At 34.7% G+C, this 23476-nt stretch overlaps 1 protein-coding gene across 1 annotated transcript in view; it reads left to right on the top strand.

Moving 5' to 3' along the window:
* Positions 1-23476, top strand: part of LOC145661885 (glutathione S-transferase 1-1-like) — a 95339-nt gene that overhangs the window by 16483 nt on the left and 55380 nt on the right. The window contains exons 2-4 of the mRNA XM_081727227.1: positions 6275-6424; positions 13188-13246; positions 19269-19410. Of these exons, the coding sequence (XP_081583353.1) occupies positions 6275-6424; positions 13188-13246; positions 19269-19410 (351 nt within the window). The remainder of the gene's footprint in view (positions 1-6274; positions 6425-13187; positions 13247-19268; positions 19411-23476) is intronic.

The following is a 23476-nucleotide window of genomic DNA, read 5'->3' as shown; positions in this document are numbered from 1 at the left end:
ACGATAAACGAAAAAACGAAAAATGAAATTTCCGAAAATCGAAAACCAGATTTTTCGAAAAAGGCCATCCCTAGTCCACCCCAGCCTTCATATTGTTCAACTTTCGGTTTTTCAAATGGGAATAGGTGCAAGTGATACATCAGATTAAGTACAATTTTCTCGGAAATTCACTAGTGCAGTGAATTTTACCGTAGTTCAAGAGTGCCGGTCCTGGGGGAGGGGCAGGGGGCCCGGCCCCAACCAAAGCTCATGTGTGCTCCTCATTGTATTTGTGAATATACAATATTTGGCATAATTTGAATCATATATATATATATATATGCCGTCTGCATCTGAATGTCCCCCCCCCAATTTACAGAGAAATCAGCGCCCTTGCCGTAGCTTGTACCATTTGGAAGGTGTTGCATGTTAAATCCCTCTAGGTACTTCGCGAATACACATTGCAGAGTAATATCACTTACGCTTACGTTTTTTATGCTGACAAATCAGAACAATTTTTAACTGAAAAACTGTAGGTATAAACAAACTCTTTACTTAGTGTCATAATCTTATTACATTTCTAAGAGTGAGTGTTATTACTTTCATGTTATACTACAACAAGGAAGTATTGTATTGTACGGTCAAAATGCCTAATGTAAATCCAGTAACGGGTTTGGGTACAAAACCTCGCGGCCAGAACCCCGCGGCGACAACCTCGCGGACCAAAACCTCGCCTGGCCAAAATGTAAATGTTCCAACAGATGATAAGGATGACGGTATAAAAGACGCTGTTTCAAAAGAAGTATTACGGGTATTTGACCAAGTCCCGCGATAAATATGAAAATTCTATTTCTGTATTAGAGGATTTCAATGTGAAGGTAGGGCGACAGGATGTTTTTAAACTGGTTATAGGGAAAGAAAGTCTGCATAAGGAAAGTAATGACAACTAACGGGGTTACATTCGTGAACTTTGGAACATCCAAAAACTTAAAATTTCAACAAAAATCTAATAATATTTATGAAAGTATGAAATAATATATGAGTTTTTACGACGTCCCTTGATTATGTCCTGTAGGTTAAAGGAGACGTAGATGACCAGGATGAAGGAAATGATCGAATAAAGAAAGTGGGAGGAAACGGGAATAACCCGAGAAAGCCCACGCACACGATGTTTTGTATCTTCTTCTTCTTCTTCTTCTTCTTCTTCTTCTTCTTATTATTATTATTATTATTATTATTATTATTATTATTATTATTATTATTATTATTATTATTATTATTATTATTATTATTATTATTATTATTATTATTATTATTATTATTTGTAATGTGGAATTGCATATTAAGAAACTCATTGGGTAAATTTTAAAGAAAAGTTTCATTCGCGGCGAGGTTTTGGCCGGCGAGATTTTGGGCGGCGATGTTTCGGCCGCGAGATTTTGTCCGTATCCCCCAGATACGACTAGATTTGGGTGAAGACGTCTGTGTGTCTCTATGTATGTACGTTCAGAGAATATTTCGTCAACGATAAAGTATATAAAAGATTACATATACATACGAGACACGGCACAACTTTCTATTTAGTTCAATATTCTTGAAGTGCCTGACATTTAACATGCAATACCTTGCAAACGGTACAAGCTACGGTAAAATTCAGTACACCAATGAATTTCCGAGGAAATTGTACATGAATGATGATGTATCACTTGCCCATATTCCCATTTGATAAACCGAAAGTTAAATCCAATATGGCGGATCCAAGATGGTGGCCGGGGTGAGTAGCATGTGTCAGAGAAGCAATACTTGATCCAATTTGTTTTACATGTGCCCTCATTCATATCCAGTTACATCTAAAGAAACTAAAAGCAATTTTGTGTTCAAGAGTTATAGCAGTTTATGATTGAATTCCGGATATATAAAGATCCATAAATATGCGAATTACCGGTGTGGGCCGTTAAAATTTAAAAATACATATTGGGTCGCGGAGAACTGGTAAATTTGAATCAATTTCAGAGAATCCCGAGGGGACACTTCGCGAATGTACTTTTTGAGTAACCAATTTAATACTAACCTTGTCTTACTAATCAATTTAATGACTAACTTCGTTTTACTAATCGTTTTAACAAGCCGAGGTGAACCTTACACAGGAGCTTCATGCGTGCAAAGTTTTGGAACATAGCCTTTGTTGTCGAGCTGATGCTGTGTCTGACAGAACTCGGCCACCAAATATCGCAATCTTTATTGCTTATATGATTGGCTACTTGCCCTCCAAAATCGTTACTGAGAAATAAAGTACCACAAACAGCTGAAGAGACAGTATAAGCTCCTGTATGCTTACGCTGGGAGCTAATAACTACTCATAAACTATAATCTGTCTGTTTGGAAGGTTATATCTGCGTTGTTCAGTTGGTTCATCGGACTTTGTTGAAAGGCTCAGTGGTAGAGCTCTTAACTCTGGTGCGTGAAGTCCCTTGTTCGATCCCCGGACAAGTAAGTTTGTGATGGACAAGATCATGTCTGTGGATTTCCTCCTGCATTGTCATTCCACTAATTCTTTCATCATTATTCACTTGCCTTACCTTAATATCCGTCTCCCTTGGCCGAAAGGGCAGGACGTTAAAATTAAATACTTTTGGTGGAAGGATTACTTTTCAGATCGACATCCTAGCATTTTATTTGCCACTTTCAGCTTTAGTCCTGGTTACAGCCGTAGCTGAATCCTGATGTTTACTGAAACATGGCATTAAAAAAAAAACATACGTAAAATACGGTATAGCATGTTATAACGACTTACCAAGGGTAGTCGTCAACCTGGTTCGATCGATGATATATAAATCTTGAGTGGTAGTAATCATTTGCATGTAAAATTATCTTTAATAATTATATATACTATTATTCTCACCTTTTCTATAAGAATTATAAGGTCGATGAACGGTACTAAAATGGTTTATTAGTTGATATACTTTATAATATATTTTCATTCAAACTGTCATGCACACAGACATGATGATTAGGTATCCATAAACAACTACATAGCAACCATTTACCTAATAATAATATCCCATAATATATTTTTTACATATATTAAAAACATTCTTCTTTTGTTATTTTTACATTAACATTATATTAGGTATAGTGCTTGTGTATGAGCACTTTCTGCCCAAGGTGCAGGTAATTATTAATCTATCCAAAGTATTTCGTTATATAAAATGTCGCCCGACAATTGGACTGAATATAAAAGTCATAAGCGAGCTTGGCTTTTATCTTCAAGAACCACTGGTCCGTTTACAATAATGATCTTACATTACATATGTCCATCACATTTTGATCGCCCCTCGTATGTATCTTCATTACATATCATAGATATAGATACATTTATAACAAATCTTTCACTTCATTAATACTTATCTTTCATTACATTAATTATATTTATTTCATTATCATTCATTACATTATTATTATACTTTATTATTAAAATGTCGTCGTCCATTTATTTAATCTTTGAAGGGTGCGAAGTCAAAATCGTAAGAAACAAACATGAGTTACCATTATCCAGGGCGCATTATACAATAATTATATTAGGTGATATTTTAAAATAAACATTGGATCAATAAGGCATCAAAATATAGGAGAATCTCATTCAAGATAGTCGTTGAATAATTAACTTAATAGAATGAATCTTACACTTAACAGAATCTTTGGCAGTTAAGTTTTCAACACAAGTCAATCTAATATAAATCATCTTTGTTTTTAATCAATTATGAATCGAATTATAATTCCTCATATTGTCTGTATAGCGAAGTTATAAGAATTGTTTTCATTATTGATATTAACACATAAACTTAAAAATAAAAGTTCACAAGAATCTATAACTGATATGGGTTTAACCTAATTTCATTAACAGTAATCAGCTTACATTCATACTTGCATACGATTCTAATAAAGTACATTGTACTGCACAATCATGATTATGTCCCGTATTACTGTTCTGTACAGGAATTACTTCGATACCTGGATCTTGATGCGAAGTGCCATCTCTTGACCTCCAATTACGTCTATCCATGTAGCTTGTTGTATTCCTGTAATTTCGCCCTATATTCTGATTGCTTTTATATCTACTTCTGTTGGGTGATCTGACATCAGGATTATCACGATTAATTAGGTTAGGCGGATTCCCTACATAACTTTGCCTATTTTGCTCGTTTTGATTGCTAGAATTTACTCGGCTTAGGTTGTGTTCCGTATCGTTCACATTTCTGATATTTAGATTCCGAACAGGTACAAAATGATCGGAATTATTTTTACTTTTACCTACTCCTGCTTGTTGATTCATAGCATGGTATTGGGTTTCATAGCATTGGACAAGCATTAATAAATGGTTGAAACTCATACACTGTGTAGAGAACAAGATCTGTTGTAACTTAAATGGGAGCAAATTTCGAATCGATGCTATTATTCTAGATTCCGATTGCAAGGGATTAACGACTTTTAATTCGTTGTATGTATTTACAACAAACTCTACAACAGATTTGTGCAAACGAGGATTGAAATGTTGATTTCTAATGGTGGCATCTCGATTTGCAAGCAAAAAGTCATTTTCATAATTCGCGATCAATGCCGCTTTGAATTCCTCGTATGTATTGATGTGATCACGTACTGTTTTAAACCATAAAGAACATGGTGGGAGTAATACATGAGGGATTAATTTCATATATTGTGATCTATCTATACACATTATATTGCATTCGTCCTGAAATTTTTCCAGGAAAGAAGTAGCGTTTTCATTACATTTACCACTGAATTTACTCATAGCCCGTATTTCACTCATCTTAACACTTAACTTTACCTTTCTTTTATCATTCCGTGTACTTATTGGATGACAATTCCTATCCATGACGTGATGTGTCGTTGCACCATCCATTTTTCGCCCATCTGTATTCTCCGGATGAAGTTCTTCCAAAATAATATCCTCATCAGACACAGGTGAAGGCGAAGTCATCTCTGGTGAGTGGGGAAACTCCAAGCGCTCACTACCCATATTATTGTGGTATGTGTTGTCCTTAACCTGTAGCGTCCTAATTTCTTCCTGTAGAGTAGCTATCAATTGCGTATTTGCACGTATGTTGTTAGAATTATTGATGACCTGAATCTTTTGCTGTTGAACAGAGGATTCTATTACTTCTAAATCCTTTTTTACATCACTGATTTCTTGGATTTGGTGGTTGTGCTTATCCTGACAATCCTCAGATATTCTTTTTAACTTTTCCTCGAACTGCGAGGAGATGTGATTCATCGCCTGGACAATTGACTGTTTCGTTTCATCTGACTTCTGTTCCATTCGTCTACTTAATTCCTCGTATTGCTTGTTAGATTCTTCAGACTTCTGTTCTATCTTCTGTTCTATAGTCTGCTTCAGTTCCTCGTATTGCTTATTGGATTCTTCAGACTTCTGTTCTATCTTCTGTTCTATCGTCTGCTTCAGTTCGGTAGACATCTGAATCAATTGCCGCTGTAGGGCTAGCAAGATTCGGTCTTCTGATGTCATTCCTGGTGCTACACTATGTTCACCGTTGTCACTATTATTGGATTCATTTTCCATTGCTTCACCGTTCATTTTTCTTATAATTATTCTACCACTTCTTAGTCTTGTGAAATTTGTATTCATTAACCTTATTACAAAAGTAAATTCACCCTTACTTTGCTTCGGGATATGAATTTATGAAAAATCCCGGGTGAGGTAAACCAAATTTTTATAACGACTTACCAAGGGTAGTCGTCAACCTGGTTCGATCGATGATATATAAATCTTGAGTGGTAGTAATCATTTGCATGTAAAATTATCTTTAATAATTATATATACTATTATTCTCACCTTTTCTATAAGAATTATAAGGTCGATGAACGGTACTAAAATGGTTTATTAGTTGATATACTTTATAATATATTTTCATTCAAACTGTCATGCACACAGACATGATGATTAGGTATCCATAAACAACTACATAGCAACCATTTACCTAATAATAATATCCCATAATATATTTTTTTACATATATTAAAAACATTCTTCTTTTGTTATTTTTACATTAACATTATATTAGGTATAGTGCTTGTGTATGAGCACTTTCTGCCCAAGGTGCAGGTAATTATTAATCTATCCAAAGTATTTCGTTATAATGTTGCGAGCACAGATTAATATACGCGTATAATAGTATTTATTAACATTTTGAAATAATGATAATAAAATAATATTAATACAGTTGAGTACCCTAATCATATTACTACTTTATTTTAGGCACAGGGCGCCAAAATCGATTTGTACTACACAGAGGCGAGTCCACCATGCAGAACCGTTCTTTTAACAGCAAAAGCTCTTGGACTTCAAATGAACTTGAAGGAGGTTGATCTGCTCAAGAAAGAACAACTGAAGCCCGAGTTTATCAAGGTAAGTATCTTTCTTTAATATCTAATTTTTCTCTAAATTAGTATATAGCCTTTCTCTAATATGTAATCTTTCTTTAATATGTAATATTTTTCTAACATATAATCTTCCTCTAATATCTAATCTTTCTGTAATTTATAATCTTTCTGTAATCTCTAATCTTTCTCTAGTATCTAATCTTTCTCTAACATCTAATCTTTCTGTAATATCTAATCTTTCTGTAATTTATAATCTTTCTGTAATCTCTAATCTTTCTCTAATATCTAATCTTTCTGTAATTTATAATCTTTCTGTAATCTCTAATCTTTCTCTAATATTTAATATTTCTCTAATATTTAATCTTTCTGTAATATCTAATCTTTCTCTAATACCTAATCTTTCTGTAATCTCTAATCTTTCTCTAATATCTAATGTTTTTCTAATATTTAATATTTCTGTAATCTTTAATCTTTCTCTAATACCTAATCTTTCTGTAATTTCTAATCTGTCTCTAATATCTAATCTTTCCGTAATCTCTAACCTTTCTCTAATATCTAATCTTTCCGTAATCTCTAACCTTTCTCTAATCTCGATAGAGGGACATAGTCCCTGTCTTTAAGGTAATGATGCAGTGCATTCTAGAATCAATTTGTTCAGTTTTCCTCTGAAACTCTTTGAAATTATAATTGATTATTAAGACCCCCCCCCAAAAAAATAGATGGGGGTAAAGGTTATTTTGGAAGGTTGAAGGAAGGTATTTACCAAGTTTGATCAAAATCAGATAAGTTTTAAGGGGTAAACGTCCCCTGAACGGGACGTGTTATCATCTGCATGATCTTCAAATACACTCTCAATATTTAGTCAGGTTTCTAGTCTCAGCAAGCCATTATCGCACTTCACATCTCTCAACAACTGGTGTTTCATGGTTGAATGAATTTTCTCTTTTTCCTGAATTCAGCATTGCAACCTTCTGTCTTAAGATAAAAAAGTTTAACAGAATAAGGAGATATCACTAATAAATTTGATTTCGAGAGTATACTAAGTAATACGAAGTACATCGCACATAATCTTATTATTAACTTCCTAGTAATGATAAGAGACAAGACTTGAAACTTAAGGCTTTTATAAGATTCAGGAGTAGTAGTTAACTCTTGCGAGTGACATCTTTCTAGACTATCTTCTCGAATGTGAATCAGTTTTATCAAAAACGACTCAGGTGATTCTGCTTACATTTCATAAATAAATATTTAAATCCAATAACCCAAGAATAATGTGTAAAAAAAAATCTTATATAAAAATATGCAGGAAAGGTAATTTCCTGTTAGGGCTGTTTTTTTTTTTTTGTGTGTGTGTGTGTGTGTGTGTGTGTGTGTGTCTAATACGGCATGCGATTTTATTGATACTTCCTTCAACTTGCAGAAATATAACTGTTTGGGATTGCAATACATCAAGTTTACGTGAGGTAAAAGGAGTAAATTCTACCCGATGTTGCACCTTTGAACATGCTCATGCAAAATAATTTTCCAGTGAAACCTACCGAATAAATTATTCGATTTTATTAAAATATGTGTACAGTTATCTTCTTTATCGCATTCAAACAATCCTCACTTTTTGCGATTGAAAATAGTAGGGTAAACGGGAACAAATACCCCAGACTTTGGGATTTCCATATTTTAAATAATATAATAAGAAAATAATTTTCTGTAAAGACGTTCGCCAAAATTGCTAGATTTTGTCATAATAAAGAGTATAGTTTGTTTATAGCTTAACAAACATCCCAATGCATGTAGTTAAAATAGATCAAGGCCCCCTTATTCTCCCGATATTCTGAAAGTTATTTCCGCGATAACTTTCGTGAAAAGTATTCGCTTTTGAACAACGTAGTATATATATTGCTTGCGATTTAAATTAGTGAAGAATGGGGATAATCCTAGGAAGGTCATTCCGCTGGCACTTGAAAGTCTCTTCAATGGTAACTTTCGTAAAGAAAAATAAAATAAAATAAAATAAAATAAATAAAAATAAAATAAAATAAAAAATGGAATATGTGCATTGTAGTATATTATTTCGGATGCCTCAAATTTGCCACAATTTCCTTGAGTTTAAAATCAATCAATAATGAAGAAGTTATTCTTTTGAACATGACTTTAAAATACATTTTGTGATGATAAATTATATTTTTTAAAAAGTCAAAACATCGGAATCACAAATAATAATACAAAATCATATTCGATATTACGGCACTAACGGGGAGGGGGGGGGATCGAGCTGGGTGAGCCTCCCTCTCTATACCACTGCCTCAAAGCATAATCATGGAACATTAAACTAAAGACAATAAGACCGATTCAGAAGGAAATCGGCGATGCTAATAATAATAATAATAATAATAATAATAATAATAATAATAATAATAATAATAATAATAATAATAATAATAATAATAATAATAATAATAGTATGAAAAATATTTCCTACTGTTTGCTAGATTAATATTCGAGTGTAATTTAACATTTTAAAACAGTCTTTTTTTTAGGGGGGGGGAGATTTCCAGGTGTTGGCGCCTTAAATTTGGATGTTTCTTCAAGAGATTATTCAGTGTGTTAGCACATCCTAGGCAAAATACTGCTGGTTAGAATATCCACATGAATTTATAACATGCGATATTGACATTTATAAAATGTCACGATAAATTATATGCTGTCTACTAGTAGGTTGTACTAAGTAGGCTACAACCTCGAGGCGCAATGTCAACTGCCCTTCACACTTTATCCAGGCTTAGGACTGGCAGTGTAATGGTAGTGTATAAATTATTAGCACTACATTGGCGTACTTAAAAGTTAAAAATTGCAGGGGAAATATAGGTCCCTTTGTCATCATTCATTAAGTTTAACGTCCCACATTATGCCGCCTAGGCCAAAGGAGAGGGAGTGATTCCTTAAAATAACATTTTATGTTTTCAAAATCCACTTAAAGGTACATCAAATGAGCACTTAAGAACGTTATAGTAAGATGGTGAATATGAATTAATTACCTTTGTGCATACCCATACGAAAAGTTTTGGCTACATCTATAGATGGAAAGCCCTCCCAGCTGGTCTATGACTACCACGCGCCCTTTAGGTGGACGAGGCCCCGGGTCCGATTCCCGGTAGATTATTGAATGATAGTGGTTCGGATTCGACATTAAACTGTACGTCCAAGTCTCATATAGCCGCGCTGCGGAAAAAGGAAAAAAAGACTTGAAAGATGGCTTGAAAATTTTAAACTCAAGGAAATTGTGGCAAATTTGAGGCATCCGAAATAATATACTACAATGCACATATTCCATTTTTTATTTTTATTTATTTTATTTTTTTCTTTACGAAAGTTACCATTGAAGAGACTTCCAAGTACCAGCGGAATGACCTTCCTAGGATTATCCCCATTCTTCACTAATTTAAATCGCAAGCAATATATATACTACGTTGTTCAAAAGCGAATACTTTTCACGAAAGTTATCGCGGAAATAACTTTCAGAATATCGAGAGAATAAGGGGGCCTTGATCTATTTTAACTACATGCATTGGGATGTTTGTTAAGCTATAAACAAACTATACTCTTTATTATGACAAAATCTAGCAATTTTGGCGAACGTCTTTACAGAAAATTATTTTCTTATTATATTATTTAAAATATGGAAATCCCAAAGTCTGGGGTATTTGTTCCCGTTTACCCTACTATTTTCAATCGCAAAAAGTGAGGATTGTTTGAATGCGATAAAGAAGATAACTGTACACATATTTTAATAAAATCGAATAATTTATTCGGTAGGTTTCACTGGAAAATTATTTTGCATGAGCATGTTCAAAGGTGCAACATCGGGTAGAATTTACTCCTTTTACCTCACGTAAACTTGATGTATTGCAATCCCAAACAGTTATATTTCTGCAAGTTGAAGGAAGTATCAATAAAATCGCATGCCGTATTAGACACACACACACACACACACACACACACACACACACACAAAAAAAAAAAAAAAAAAAAACAGCCCTAACAGGAAATTACCTTTCCTGCATATTTTTATATAAGAATTTTTTTTACACATTATTCTTGGGTTATTGGATTTAAATATTTATTTATGAAATGTAAGCAGAATCACCTGAGTCGTTTTTGATAAAACTGATTCACATTCGAGAAGATAGTCTAGAAAGATGTCACTCGCAAGAGTTAACTACTACTCCTGAATCTTATAAAAGCCTTAAGTTTCAAGTCTTGTCTCTTATCATTACTAGGAAGTTAATAATAAGATTATGTGCGATGTACTTCGTATTACTTAGTATACTCTCGAAATCAAATTTATTAGTGATATCTCCTTATTCTGTTAAACTTTTTTATCTTAAGACAGAAGGTTGCAATGCTGAATTCAGGAAAAAGAGAAAATTCATTCAACCATGAAACACCAGTTGTTGAGAGATGTGAAGTGCGATAATGGCTTGCTGAGGCTAGAAACCTGACTAATTATTGAGAGTGTATTTGAAGGTCATGCAGATGATAACACGTCCCGTTCAGGGGACGTTTACCCGTTTTAAGATTCTGACCAGAGTACGTAAGTATTTGTTAAAAATTAAAGTAAGTCGTAACAGTTTCATTAACTTAACGCTATCTTCATCTTAACGTTTTAACTACCAAAAATATCTTGATAACATTAAATTAATATTGTTGTGTAATTTTAATTAAAACGAAACGAACCACTTAGCGTAACAGCTCATGTTGTGAGCCTAAACCTACTCCATCGCCATCTGCTAGCGATCGGCTGAACTGCGTCCAGCTTAACGGCGAGCACGTGGTTAGTATACTGAGACGCCCTTCCTAGACCTAGTGGTTGTCACGTCTTGTTTTCACGTGACTCCCCAGTTTGCCTCACGACGCTGGGAAGTACCGGCCGTGAATCGAGCCCGGGACTACTCGGATATAAGTCCAACGCTCTAACCACTAGACTACGATGTACCGCTGTTTAATTTTAATTGTTTCATTAAATAATTTTAAAATTTTTAATATGTAGCAATCAGGTTTTTTTTTATAATTTACTGTTTCATTTTAAAGCTTTAGTATAACTGTTTTTATAATCATTATTAATTTCACTTTTTCTTTTATTATTATTATTTTAATAAATTGTTCCAAATATTAGTTAATTTTGGTTTGTTCTCAATTTAGTGTTCTATCATATCCCACATAGCACACGGACGTCCACGGGACGTCCAAGACTGATCCGCAATAGACAATGGGACATCCCAGGATCATCCGAAGTTGGTCCCGGGACATCCATAGGATCTCCTCGGGATATCCATTTGTCCGCTAATATCCCGGAAAACAAGATATTCAACGGGATTTCCACTGATTAATCTTGGGGTAATATGGTCCTAGGTAGGTCCGGCGTGGGATTTCTCTGGGATCTCCTGTCCCATCCGGGACGTCCCGTGGACATCCTTTAGGACGTCCCATGCAGGACGTCCATGGGATGTCTACTCATTGTCGCGATAATTCCAGGAATTATAGGGGATAATTGGGATCAAAATGGGACATCCTAAGGATGTCGTGTGGTATGTGGGTATAATTTTATTTTTATTGCTTCTCTTCGTAATTTTTTTTATATCCGTAATTGTTATCCTTCCATTCGTTCTAACAATCTATTCCATAATTCATATATTTGTATTCTTTTGTCCAGTTCATTAATATCTCATTTTTTCTCTCTTAATCCTTAGTGCTTCTTTCCACTTTTATATTATTGTTTTACTCTCTTCTTCTAGACTTAGCACCCCTTCCCAATCTATGGCATGTCCTGTTTTCTTAACATATTTGTATATAACGTTATTTTCTCTTTAATGTTATTTTCTCTTCTAACATCGTCCCTATGTTGTTTAACTCTTTCTCTAAGCTTATAGTATATGTTATTGAAAATCCCGGGGAAATTAGAAAATGAAACAATTAAAATTATACATCAATATTAACTTAATGTTATGAAGGTGTTTCTGCTACTTGTAATTCAACGAACCTTCTGATCCTGATGTAAACATTGTAGAATGATATTGCTCCGTCAGTCATTGGATGATTGGGTGGTCAGCGCTTCTTTCGAGAAGGACGTGCTTGTTCCCTGTTCCGTATTTTACATAACCCACGCCCCTGCGGCCATATTGTAAACTGTGATTCGCGCGTAAAGTGAGTCAAAGCCACTTTCTACGCATGCGTATTCTCTTTTACTGCATTATTTCAATTTAGTTCTTAGGTGCAGTGTTGTTTGTGTTATTTAGTTGTAAGAAAATGGCATTTTTGGTAATAAGTCTTTTAAGCAACAAAAACTTTAACAAACAGTTTATTTCATAATGAACTATTTTCTACTGACGCATGGATGTTCCAAGACTCTTTAACCAATACGATGAAACAATCACCACGTGTATTTGTTTACATAAGGTACTGAACGTTCCTTGAATAAACTTTAGTTAACGTCTGATGAAGGTAATGTTAAGTTATTGAAACTATTTTTATTTTAATAGATAAGTATATACGCTGGTCAGAAAAGTATTAATTAAGACAAATGGAGGAGTTAGGATGAAAGTTTCCTAGCATGACTGCAACAGCATAACAATAAAATAAACAAGGACAGAGCTTAGTATAAACAATGTAAGAAAAGTTATAGTTACATTGCGGATAATTTTTGACGTACCCTCGTAGATTGCAGTCACTTCTAAATCTTTCTATGTGTATTAATATCATTCTACTAATATCCCTAATTTTTTCTTTCTTTCCAGTTAAATCCACAGCATACGGTTCCTACAATAGTTGATAACGGATTCCCCGTTTGGGACAGGTATGTTTTATTTATTTAACGTATTTTCCACCAGTGGCGAAGACTAAGTCAATACACACTGTAACTACCAATAAGAGTCAATTAGAAACGGCTGAAGAGAAAAGTTACATTTATACAAGTCTAGTACCTAGCAGGCATTTTCTTTACCATACATGGTCATTTATATCAAATTATGGAAGTCCGAGTTAATTAATATAGAACCATGTTTTAAAAAAATCACTCAAAACCAGGTAACACTGCCTCTAACTTTGATAACCACCTAGAGTCTGTTAATAAGTGCGAAATTACAAAGGACATCTCCAGTGACTCCCTACTTTCTTGACCGGTGAGTACCATCGTCGATATGTGTATATACAGAGCCGGTAGGCTCCGTCGGTCACAAATACGTTGGGTTCAATATTGCAAAGTGAGGTGTCTTCGAACAGGAGTCGAAAAACCGATCGACGGTCCCTACGGTGTTGTAGTCACTTCTCGGGCCACCGTGCGATACTGGAAAGACTTCCGATGGAGATTTTTGGGTCTATGTCTATCCTCATCTCCTGACTTTGCTGCGTGCTTCTATGCCACACAATATTCATGAAACCACAGAGAGCTAGCAGGATTCTCACAAGCGGTATCGAGAACCAGCCCAGAAGCACGTATTGTTTACTTGTGAGGGCACGTATCTCCGGTGACCGACGGGCCCCTCGGGCAATGTCAGTATGAAGAAAACGTGTAGACATCTTAGTTTCTGAATATGCAAACCGCGATGTCGCATCTGAAGTTGTTTCAGTGCCAGGGCCCAAAACAGCTAGACACTGCTAATCATTTCGACTCTATGTCAGCTGAGCTTGGTATTGTGTGGTGTGTGTGTGTGTGTGTGTGTGTGTGTGTGTGTGAGGGAACAAATTGAACTTCCCCATAACACACTTCTAGCTACAGGTCTACTGGATATCAGAACTAAGCACAAGAATGGGTTCCAACTGGAAACAAACCAAGCTCAGCTAACATATGGATCGAAATAGCTAAGAGTGATCAACAGTGTCTGGCCGTTTTGAGTTTCAGCACTGGAACAACTCCAAATGTGACACCGGGGTTTGTATATTCGGAAACTAGCTTGTCTTTCTGTTCCCCTCACACCCACAATGCCCGAGGGGTCCGTCGGTCACCGGAAATACGCGCCCCATATAAGTAAACAATCCATACTTCTGGGCCAATTCTTCTCACTTCTTGTGATGATCCTGCTGGACCTCTGTGGTTTCAAGGGCAGTGTGCAGCATTGAATTACAGCAGTCAGGAAATAAGGCTAGATCCAAATATCTCTACTGGATGCCTCTCCCATAGCGCACGGTGACCCGAGAAGTGACTACAACACTATAAAGATCATAGATCGATTTTTCGATTTCTTTCGAACACACTTCACTTTGCGACATCGAAACGAACGTATTCGTGACCTACAGAGCCTACCGGTTCTCTACATACCCATATCGACCTGGTACTCACTGGTCAAGAAAGTAGAGAGTCAACAATGCATTGGGTGGAGATACCCTTTATCACACGGATATGAACTCACTTATCAGAGAAGCTCATACTTAAAGCAAAGGTTGAAATGCCTATTTCTGCATTTCACCCGCTGCTCCGAGTAGCATCACAGATTGCAATTGAATTTAAATCTTGGAATTTTGTAGGCCATACCAGATATCCTAATGTCCTTGAATCTTCCTCAAACCATGTAGAAACGTTTGCAGTCGTGTAAACAAAGCAGTGGTGATCTCGGAAGATGAAATGTTCAGTGTATGTTGATCATAAAGATGTAGGATAAATAAAATCCGGTCACTAAAATTGTTTAAATAAGCATCCTGGTTAATGTTCACATTCACCTGTATGAGTGCATCGTAGCCTGACGAACTCGCCCATACCACCAAAGAACGTTCTCCAGCTTCAACTACATATACCACACACTTTGAGTGAAAAATCTCATTAGGTTTTCGATGTATTCGAGGCCCACGGGCGGATCCAGGACGAACTTCTGGGGGAGGGGCGGTGGATTGTAATACTGCTACTTAGAGCTACTTTTAAGAGCTCCAAACTGTGGGACGGATTTTATTTATATATAAAATAAGAAAGTTTCCTCTTCTGGGGGGCAATCGCCCCACCTGGATCCACCTCTGTCGACGCTTTGCGTTATTGGAACACAGTTAAAAATCCGACCAATTAGTTTTTTTTTTTTTTTTTTTTTTTTTTTGTAAGAATAATTCTTTCCTGAAAATGACATAATCGAACTTTAAACATACCATAATTATGGTTTTAACAACGCTTCATTGATATACCACAATGATGCATTTAAGAACGCTTAATTCATATATAATAATTGTGCTTTTAAGAACGCTTAATTGATATAGTATAATGATGCTTTTAAGCATACTTAACGATATACCATAATGATGTTTTTAAGAATGATACATTTATATACCATAATGCTTCTGAGAACGCTAAATTGAATAAAATTTAGCTTACAAAAGTAGAGATGCAAAAAAGCCGGCTTTTTTGAATTGATGGTTTTTTTCACATAAAAAGCCGGCTTTTTTGAAAAAAAAAACGAGAATTTTGGAAATTTTGGCTTTTTTCATTTTCCTGATTTTTCTATCTAAATAGCTTTCTTATAGTATATTCTATAGTTAGATAAGAATTCCATGACCTAAATGCGATATTTCGCTCTGAAATTCACCATCAAGATGGATGGAGCACATGTTTTACGAATTAAAACTAACATGAAGAATGTAGCATTTGAGGGCAATTTTAGAGGCTATTTAACTTTATTTTAACTGTTGAGTTATCGACATTTTTTTCTTCTCTAGATCATTTTAGTTTGTCATCCGTGTTTCATTTCTAAGAGCTTTTAGTACTCTAGCTTCTAGCGCAAAAGTTAAACTTGCCCGTTTTTCTATTTATCCGTCAAAGCGTACGTTTTTCAATATATCCGTCAAACCGTACTTCCACATTTCTGTTATACTCTAGCTGTGAAGTGATTTAGCAATAATTTTCCGGACACAACCTTGAATACCAATTTATACAAATAATCAGTAGCGGATTTAGAAAAGTACTTTAGGAGGTTTTTTTTTAATTGTTTCGTTTCCTAAAAAGTCCTAATTTTATTTGGGAGGTGTTTGAAGTTTATGAGTACAGGCATAACTAATATTTCGTTTCGTTTACATGTTTAGCAATAATCTTCCGGATACAACCTTAAAAATCATTTTATACTGAGAATCAGTAGCGGATTTAGAAAAGATCTTTAGGAGGGGTTTTTCTTATTGTTTCGTTTCCTAAAAAAGTCCTCATTTTATTTGGGAGGTGCTTGAAGTTTATGAGTACAGGCATAACTAACATTTCGTTTCGTTTATATATTTAGCAATAATCTTCCGGATACAACCTTAAAAATCACTTCATACTGAGAATCAGTGGCGGATTTACAAAAGTATTTTGGGAAGGTTTTTTTCTTACTAATGTTTAGTTTTTCTAAACATTCGTAATTTTTATTTGACGGGAGCTTAAAGTTTATGAGTAAAGGCATAACTAATAGATATTTCGTTTGTTGCAGACATTCCGTAACTTTGGGGAACGGACTTTAGTCCGAAAGACCGCCCCCCTAACCTTCGCAAAACCGTCACTGCTGGTAATTAGTAATAATAACGATTTAAAAACAATAAGAAAGGAAGTCGGCCAACTCACAGTACACGCACTATTTCTACATTCACAGATGGAATGAAGAAAAACTTTGTCAGAATGGTCGAATGCTGGTTGAATCCCGGACTTCTCGATAGAATCGCAAAAGCTAATCACTCAGTCATGTTTGTTGTGCAGTTGTATTTAGCTTAACTTAAATATATTCCGTAGGGTTTTTTTTTTTTGGGGGGGGGGGGGGTTCCGTAATGATATGTTGAATCCCTCTTGTTAAAAATTCAGAAAACTTGAGGATTGGGTAAACCGTGATGGTGGTTATATAAAACTTAACTGTAGAATTTCAAGAATATACAGAACCAAAAGCTCTAGATGTGCAGTCTTCAAGTGTATCATATAAATCTAAGTATTTCTCTTATGTTTTATTTTATTTTTATTTTGTTTCAAAAAGAGAGTATGGAATATTTTGAAGTAAAAATACTACATACTATTCTGCTAGTTATTTGTGTATTTTTTTAAAAGAAGTGTTTACTTTTAGGGTTGGCTGGTTTACACCAACTTTTTTTTAATAACTGGTTTAAACCAAAAAAATAAAAAGAATGAAAAATGTGAATAGTGTGAACTTCATGATGACGTTTCCGGATATCAAACCACCTGCAATAATTTTATTTCCCTTTCACCTTTTAATCAAGGTGTCCCATGTTCAATTCTCGGTCAAACCACAACCCTTCTTTCATGCGTAAACCAAGTAGCGGTTCGGATGTCAGTTTAAGCGAAAGTCTTCTCCTTGATAACCTCGGTATTTCGTAAGGATGTTAAGCCTAAACATACGAAACGAAACCAAATTGTATATTTCTGCATGCGTAAATGCCTGTTGTTTTATAAAGAAGCCAAGATTGCTTAAATATATTGATAGAAATTGGCAAAATTTATCGATTGCCTACGTAGCTTCCAACATTAGCTTGGATTGGACTTTCAATGATATCTACGCACTAAATTTGTAATTTAATACCTCAGTTTTAGCGTACTGATTATGATACGTTGATCTTTAAATTTTACATGCAAAGCAATAACAGGATTTTCCCTTTATTGTCTTACATTTAAAGTAATGACGGGATTTTCCCGATGGCTAGGGCGGGAGATTCTCAATTAAGAAATTTACTGACCGGACTTCTTTAAGCTTATGGGAGTTCTTCCGGCATAACCCCGCTGTTGCATAATAACACCAAGGCGAAACCAACTTATTTCTGTGAGTATGTAATATAAATACAAAAAGCAAAAAATCTAAATCAAAAAAGCCCTGTTTAAACCAAAAAAGCCTGGTTTAAACATCCCCCATAAAACGGGTTTTTGCCATTTTCAAAAACAACCATGATTCTTGCCAACTCTGCTTACTTTTGTATATAGGAAGTTAAAAAAATTCTTAGTATATACATTGGTTAATCCTGTGGAATTCATAATGTAAATATGTTGAAGAAAAATTGTTTGAAATATCTTTTCGAAATTCATAGTTCATTTTCGAGGTTATATTATTATCAGCATCAACCATTAATTAAATGACTTTTTGTGTTATAGAGAAGCGAAACAAAGTCTGCTTTATCAATTTAAAGCAGAATTTTGAAAAAAGCCCAAAATTTCCCAAGCAAAAAAGCGAAGCAGAAAACACCGAGTTTTTTCCAAAAAAACCGCTTTTTTCCGAGCCCTTGCATCTCTATACAAAAGTAAGTATCTTGGTTTTGCTTCAACCAACTCCATTCTCTTCTCCAGTCTACTTTTTTGGGCGGGGGGAGCATACAAAATTTTGGGGGGATTGGGTCCAAGTATTTAGGGGGATAAGTACCACTACTCAAAATGTCCATTGCATGAAGTTTCCTTTGCAATATCCTTTTGGAATTTGGTTGGAATAGACCTGCATCTACAAGCTACAGCAGTTCTAGCCTAGTGTGGTAACTATTTTCGTTGACCAGCCCGTGACTATACGACGGAAAATCAAAAAAAATGTTCGAAAAAAAAGTTCCAATAATTATTCGGATAATTAATTTGTTCAAATATTCAAAGAATGTGTTTGTTTTAATATTCGAATATGCATACGACAGTATTCGACTTCTCATAGTAGCAGTAGACAATATTGTGTAATTGGGTTTGCACTAAGATTTTTCTGTTTCTTTCTACTACCTTAATTCTCCCGATTCTTCATTTATAATTTATTTAAATTTATGATCTAACATGAGTAGTTTAAAAATTCATTTCGTACCACTCTTTTGACCATTTTATATGTTAGTTTTTGTAAGATTTTGTACAAAATATACGAGAGAGTTAGCTTATTTTTTTAAAAATTAATATTGGTTAATACAATTTCTTTCAGTCATGCAATTGCTGCCTACCTCGTTAGCAAATACGGCAAAGATGATAAACTGTATCCGAAAGATCCGGCGAAGAGAGCCGTAGTCGATCAAAGACTTCACTTTGATTCTGGTGTTCTCTATCCACGACTCAAAGTGGTTTCGGTAAGTAAACAGCATGTAGAACAAAGAAGAAAACAGTGAAGATAAGTCGGATATTAAACTAATGAAGTAGCACATGACTTGTACTTGTTTACTATGACCACAAATATATTTTTGTTCTAAACTGAACAGTTACTAGAATAGCTAAAAGTTTCAAATAAGAAAGTATTACTAAAATGTCCTGTATCGTATACATAAGTATACTAATTACTGAATTTCATAATTAGTTTTGTTTGCAGATCTTGAGACGAATAGTTGGACCAGTGGCGTATTTTCGATTTTGTTTCGGGAAGGGGGGAGATTTGGCTAAGTTTGTTCCTGGAAATGTGAAAATTCTGCAAGATATTTCATTTACTTTGATATAGTAAATACAATTCCGGGGGGGGATTAAGCCCGGAAGCCCCCTGCCCCTTAAATACGCCACTGAGTTGGACCTAAGAGGAACGGGAATGGAGAATAGCGGCAACTTTATAACGAGGAGCTGCAAAATTTATACCATTTACTAAACATAGTCAGGGTCATCAAGTCTATAAATGTCAGGTGAGTAGGTCATGTAGCCAGAATGGAAGGATGTAGGTATGCTTTCAAAGTCTTGACTGGAGAACCAATTGGGACACGTACACTTGGAAGACCTAGGCGTAGATAGGAGGACAATATGAAGATGAATCTCGCAGAAATAAGAATACAAAGTAGAAACTGGATCCAGTTGGCTAAGGACATAAGTCAATGGAGAGCTTCTGTGAATACGACATTGAATCTTCGGATTCCACAGGACATAGAGCTAGCTAGTTAGCTAGTTTTGTCCGCTAATATACTGAATAAATATTGACCAAGAACTGAAGAAAAGTCTGATGAAAACATATGTGGAGTGTGGCGTTGAATGGATGTGGTTTGGATTCTTAACACACGAAGTAAAACGGGAAATGGAAGTCTTTGAAATGTGGCACTAAAGAAGAAAGTTGAAAATAGGATAGATGGATAAAGTATTGAATAAAATAGTAGAGGAAAAAGGCAGTACACATCATGTTCGAGAAGAGGTAATAAGTAGGGATGCGCACGAGACGAGTCGAGACAGAATTTTCCTGACAAAATTCGAGTCGAGACACAGCTCATCCAATAGAGAAGAATACATTTTTCGAGTCGAGACACTACTTTTACAACACCTTTTCGAGACGAGACAGCCTCAAATCTTGTCTCGTGCGCATCCCTATTAATAAGATGATTGGATACATTATAAAACATGGAGATGTCACACTATTAGTCATGGAGGGAATGTCCGAATGAGAAACACTCAAAGGAAGGCCACGATTAGAATGCAAGAATAAAATAGTACAAGATATCCAGTTTCAGATAGTGGAAGAACCTTATTTGTAATTAAATATTAGATTCCTGTTGCGATAATTGCTTATTGAAGCAATTTTGACTGATTAGTACAAGTCCAAATATGTCACACTAAAGTATCAAGTTTAAAGTTCCACCAGTCCATCTTCCCACGTTTTTTTCTGTCACTAAACTATAAGGTTGAAATGAGTCTTAAATATTCAAATATTACTCAAACAGTCAAATGATCATGTTCTCTCGCTGGAACTATCCAAATATTACTAAGTTTCATGCTTTGAGATATAACTAATGTCAATAGTATGCAAACTCTTACCATGAATATAGGCTTGCACGATGTTTAAACCCTGTGTTGATGAAGATACGTTAATGAAACTGCGAATATACAGGGTTAGTCAAAGTGATTTATCCGATTTCAGAAAATTTGTAAGCCATGTGAAAGAAAGATAACCTGTCAAAATTTTCTTCAAACATGTCACAAATGTTCTATGTGATCACCACAGTCTATCTCCTGGCAAACCCGCCTTCTCTACGCTCCAGTCAACGCCATTTTCTTTTCTGCTGACTCTTAGCGGTAGAAAGTGCAAACTAAACTTTGAAAGTTAACCTTTCGAAGCGTATCTCTCACGAGTCACAATAATATGTTTATTAGATTTCACCTGAAATCCGGTCCATCATTTTGATTTACCCTGTATATATGTTGCAAAGTATGTTGTATGCACACATGACCAAATAATGGATGTTGGCGTGTTGTTGAACCGAATACAATATGAGTTGTTTTAGTGTTCACTTATGTTTATGTATAATCTTGATTATATGAATCAGTAAAGTTGTCATTCATTGGTGATGCACAGCTGCTGTTTACTTAAATTAAGAGCCTGTCTTACTAAAAATAACACAGCATTTACAATTTTTCTTTTGCTTGTTTTTCATAAGTGAAAGGACATAATAAAATGCAACTTACCACAATCATAGATAATGTTGCACTACAACAGAAAATATAAACCTGAAGAATTGTCAGTGTGGCCATCCATAGAAATTACAGTGTTGCCAGAATAACAATTTCTCTAAAATCTAAGTTAAGGCAGCGACTAGAGGAACGAACTCAACTGTATTTGATTACGTATCATGTTGTTTTTGTTTCCTGTGAACTACTTTTTAAATAATAGTTGTATTTAGTTTGTAATAAATAAAATATTTTTAGCACACAGTTATTAAAATTAAATAATAATGTTATTTAAAAAATAGTTCACAGGATACCAAAACAACATGATACGAAATTAAAAGGAGTTGAGTTCATTCCTCTAGTCGCTGCTTTAACTTAGATTTTTTGGGAAATGTTATTCTGGCAACACTGTAATTTCTATGGATGGCAACACTGAAAATTCTTCAGGTTCACATATTTTCAGTTGTAGAATAACATTATCTATGATTGTGGTAAGTTGCATTTCATTATCTCCTTTCACTTATGAAAAACAATCAAAAGAAAAATGGTAAATTTTGTATTATTTTTAGTATGTCAGGCTCTTAAGAACTAAAATCTACCTCCACAATTAATTTTATGTTGCTTCTAAGGAAATTCAAACTAAAATTAGGTTATTTTCGTTTTTTCTATTTCATATCCAGTTACACCTTTCGTATCCAGAAAATCATATAAATAAATAAAAATCTAAGAGGACAAGTCAAAAATTATCAGGACTCCGATTATTAAATAGTCGGAGTCCTGATTTTTTTTTGCAAAACGTTTGAACAAATTGATGCAGCGGTGAAGCAAATGCCTGAATCTCAATGGGGATTATATGCGGAGGTGAGGAAGGAAACAACTACGCATGTATAGTTCGCAAGTGTACTTTTTTTTGACAGTTTAAGGAAAAAATGTATTGAACGACCCACGTATATTGAATTAAATCGTTATAGCCTATATATATATATGTTGTTCAGCTGTCCTTTCGAATCTCACTAGGCTATACTCAGCATGTAAAACATATTTTGGAAAGAGCGATCACACTAATAAACAAAATAGGCATTTCACAACCACTCTATGCTTATAATCATGCTTTGACTGGTGACAAGTTTTGCTTTCATTTTTCATTGGATACTCCATATTTGTTCCTGTATAAACGTAATGTGATTATCTATATATATATACACACAAGGGCGGATCCAAGGAGGGGCTACGGGTCTATAGCCCCCCCCTTGACGCTCAGGTTTACACTGGATAAAATGGGCTTCAATTCTGCTTTACACTGGGTAAAACGGCAAATTATGGTTTAGCCCCTCCCTTGATCATATCCTGGATCCGCCACTGGATATATATATATATATATATATATATATATATATATATATATATATATATATATATATATATATATATATATATATATAAAGAAGTATTACTCGCAATAGGCTAATGAATGAATGAACGTAGAATCTTCAGACTCACTTTATTTAAAAAATATCTTTCAAGTTCTCAAAGACAATTCTTTCAAGTTATTTTATGTGCTGTTTATATTCTCCATCTAAAGTATGAGTAGCATTACGAAAATAGAAAATATTTGAGTTTAAAAGTGGTAGTGTTTTTTATAAACATCTTTTCGAGATAGTATATCTATGGAAAAGTTTGTTATTCACCAGCCGAGAGAACCAAATACTTAAACCAATGATTCATAAGTGACCAACATGAAAAGTCACAGTGAAATACCTGGCGTTGAAGATATAGTAGATAATA

Source organism: Thermobia domestica, chromosome 10 (genome assembly GCF_964235325.1).
Source record: "Thermobia domestica chromosome 10, izTheDome1.hap1.1, whole genome shotgun sequence".
Taxonomy (NCBI): domain Eukaryota; kingdom Metazoa; phylum Arthropoda; class Insecta; order Zygentoma; family Lepismatidae; genus Thermobia; species Thermobia domestica.
Note: the sequence above shows the minus strand (reverse complement) of the source record. Positions and strands in the feature narration are given on the sequence as shown.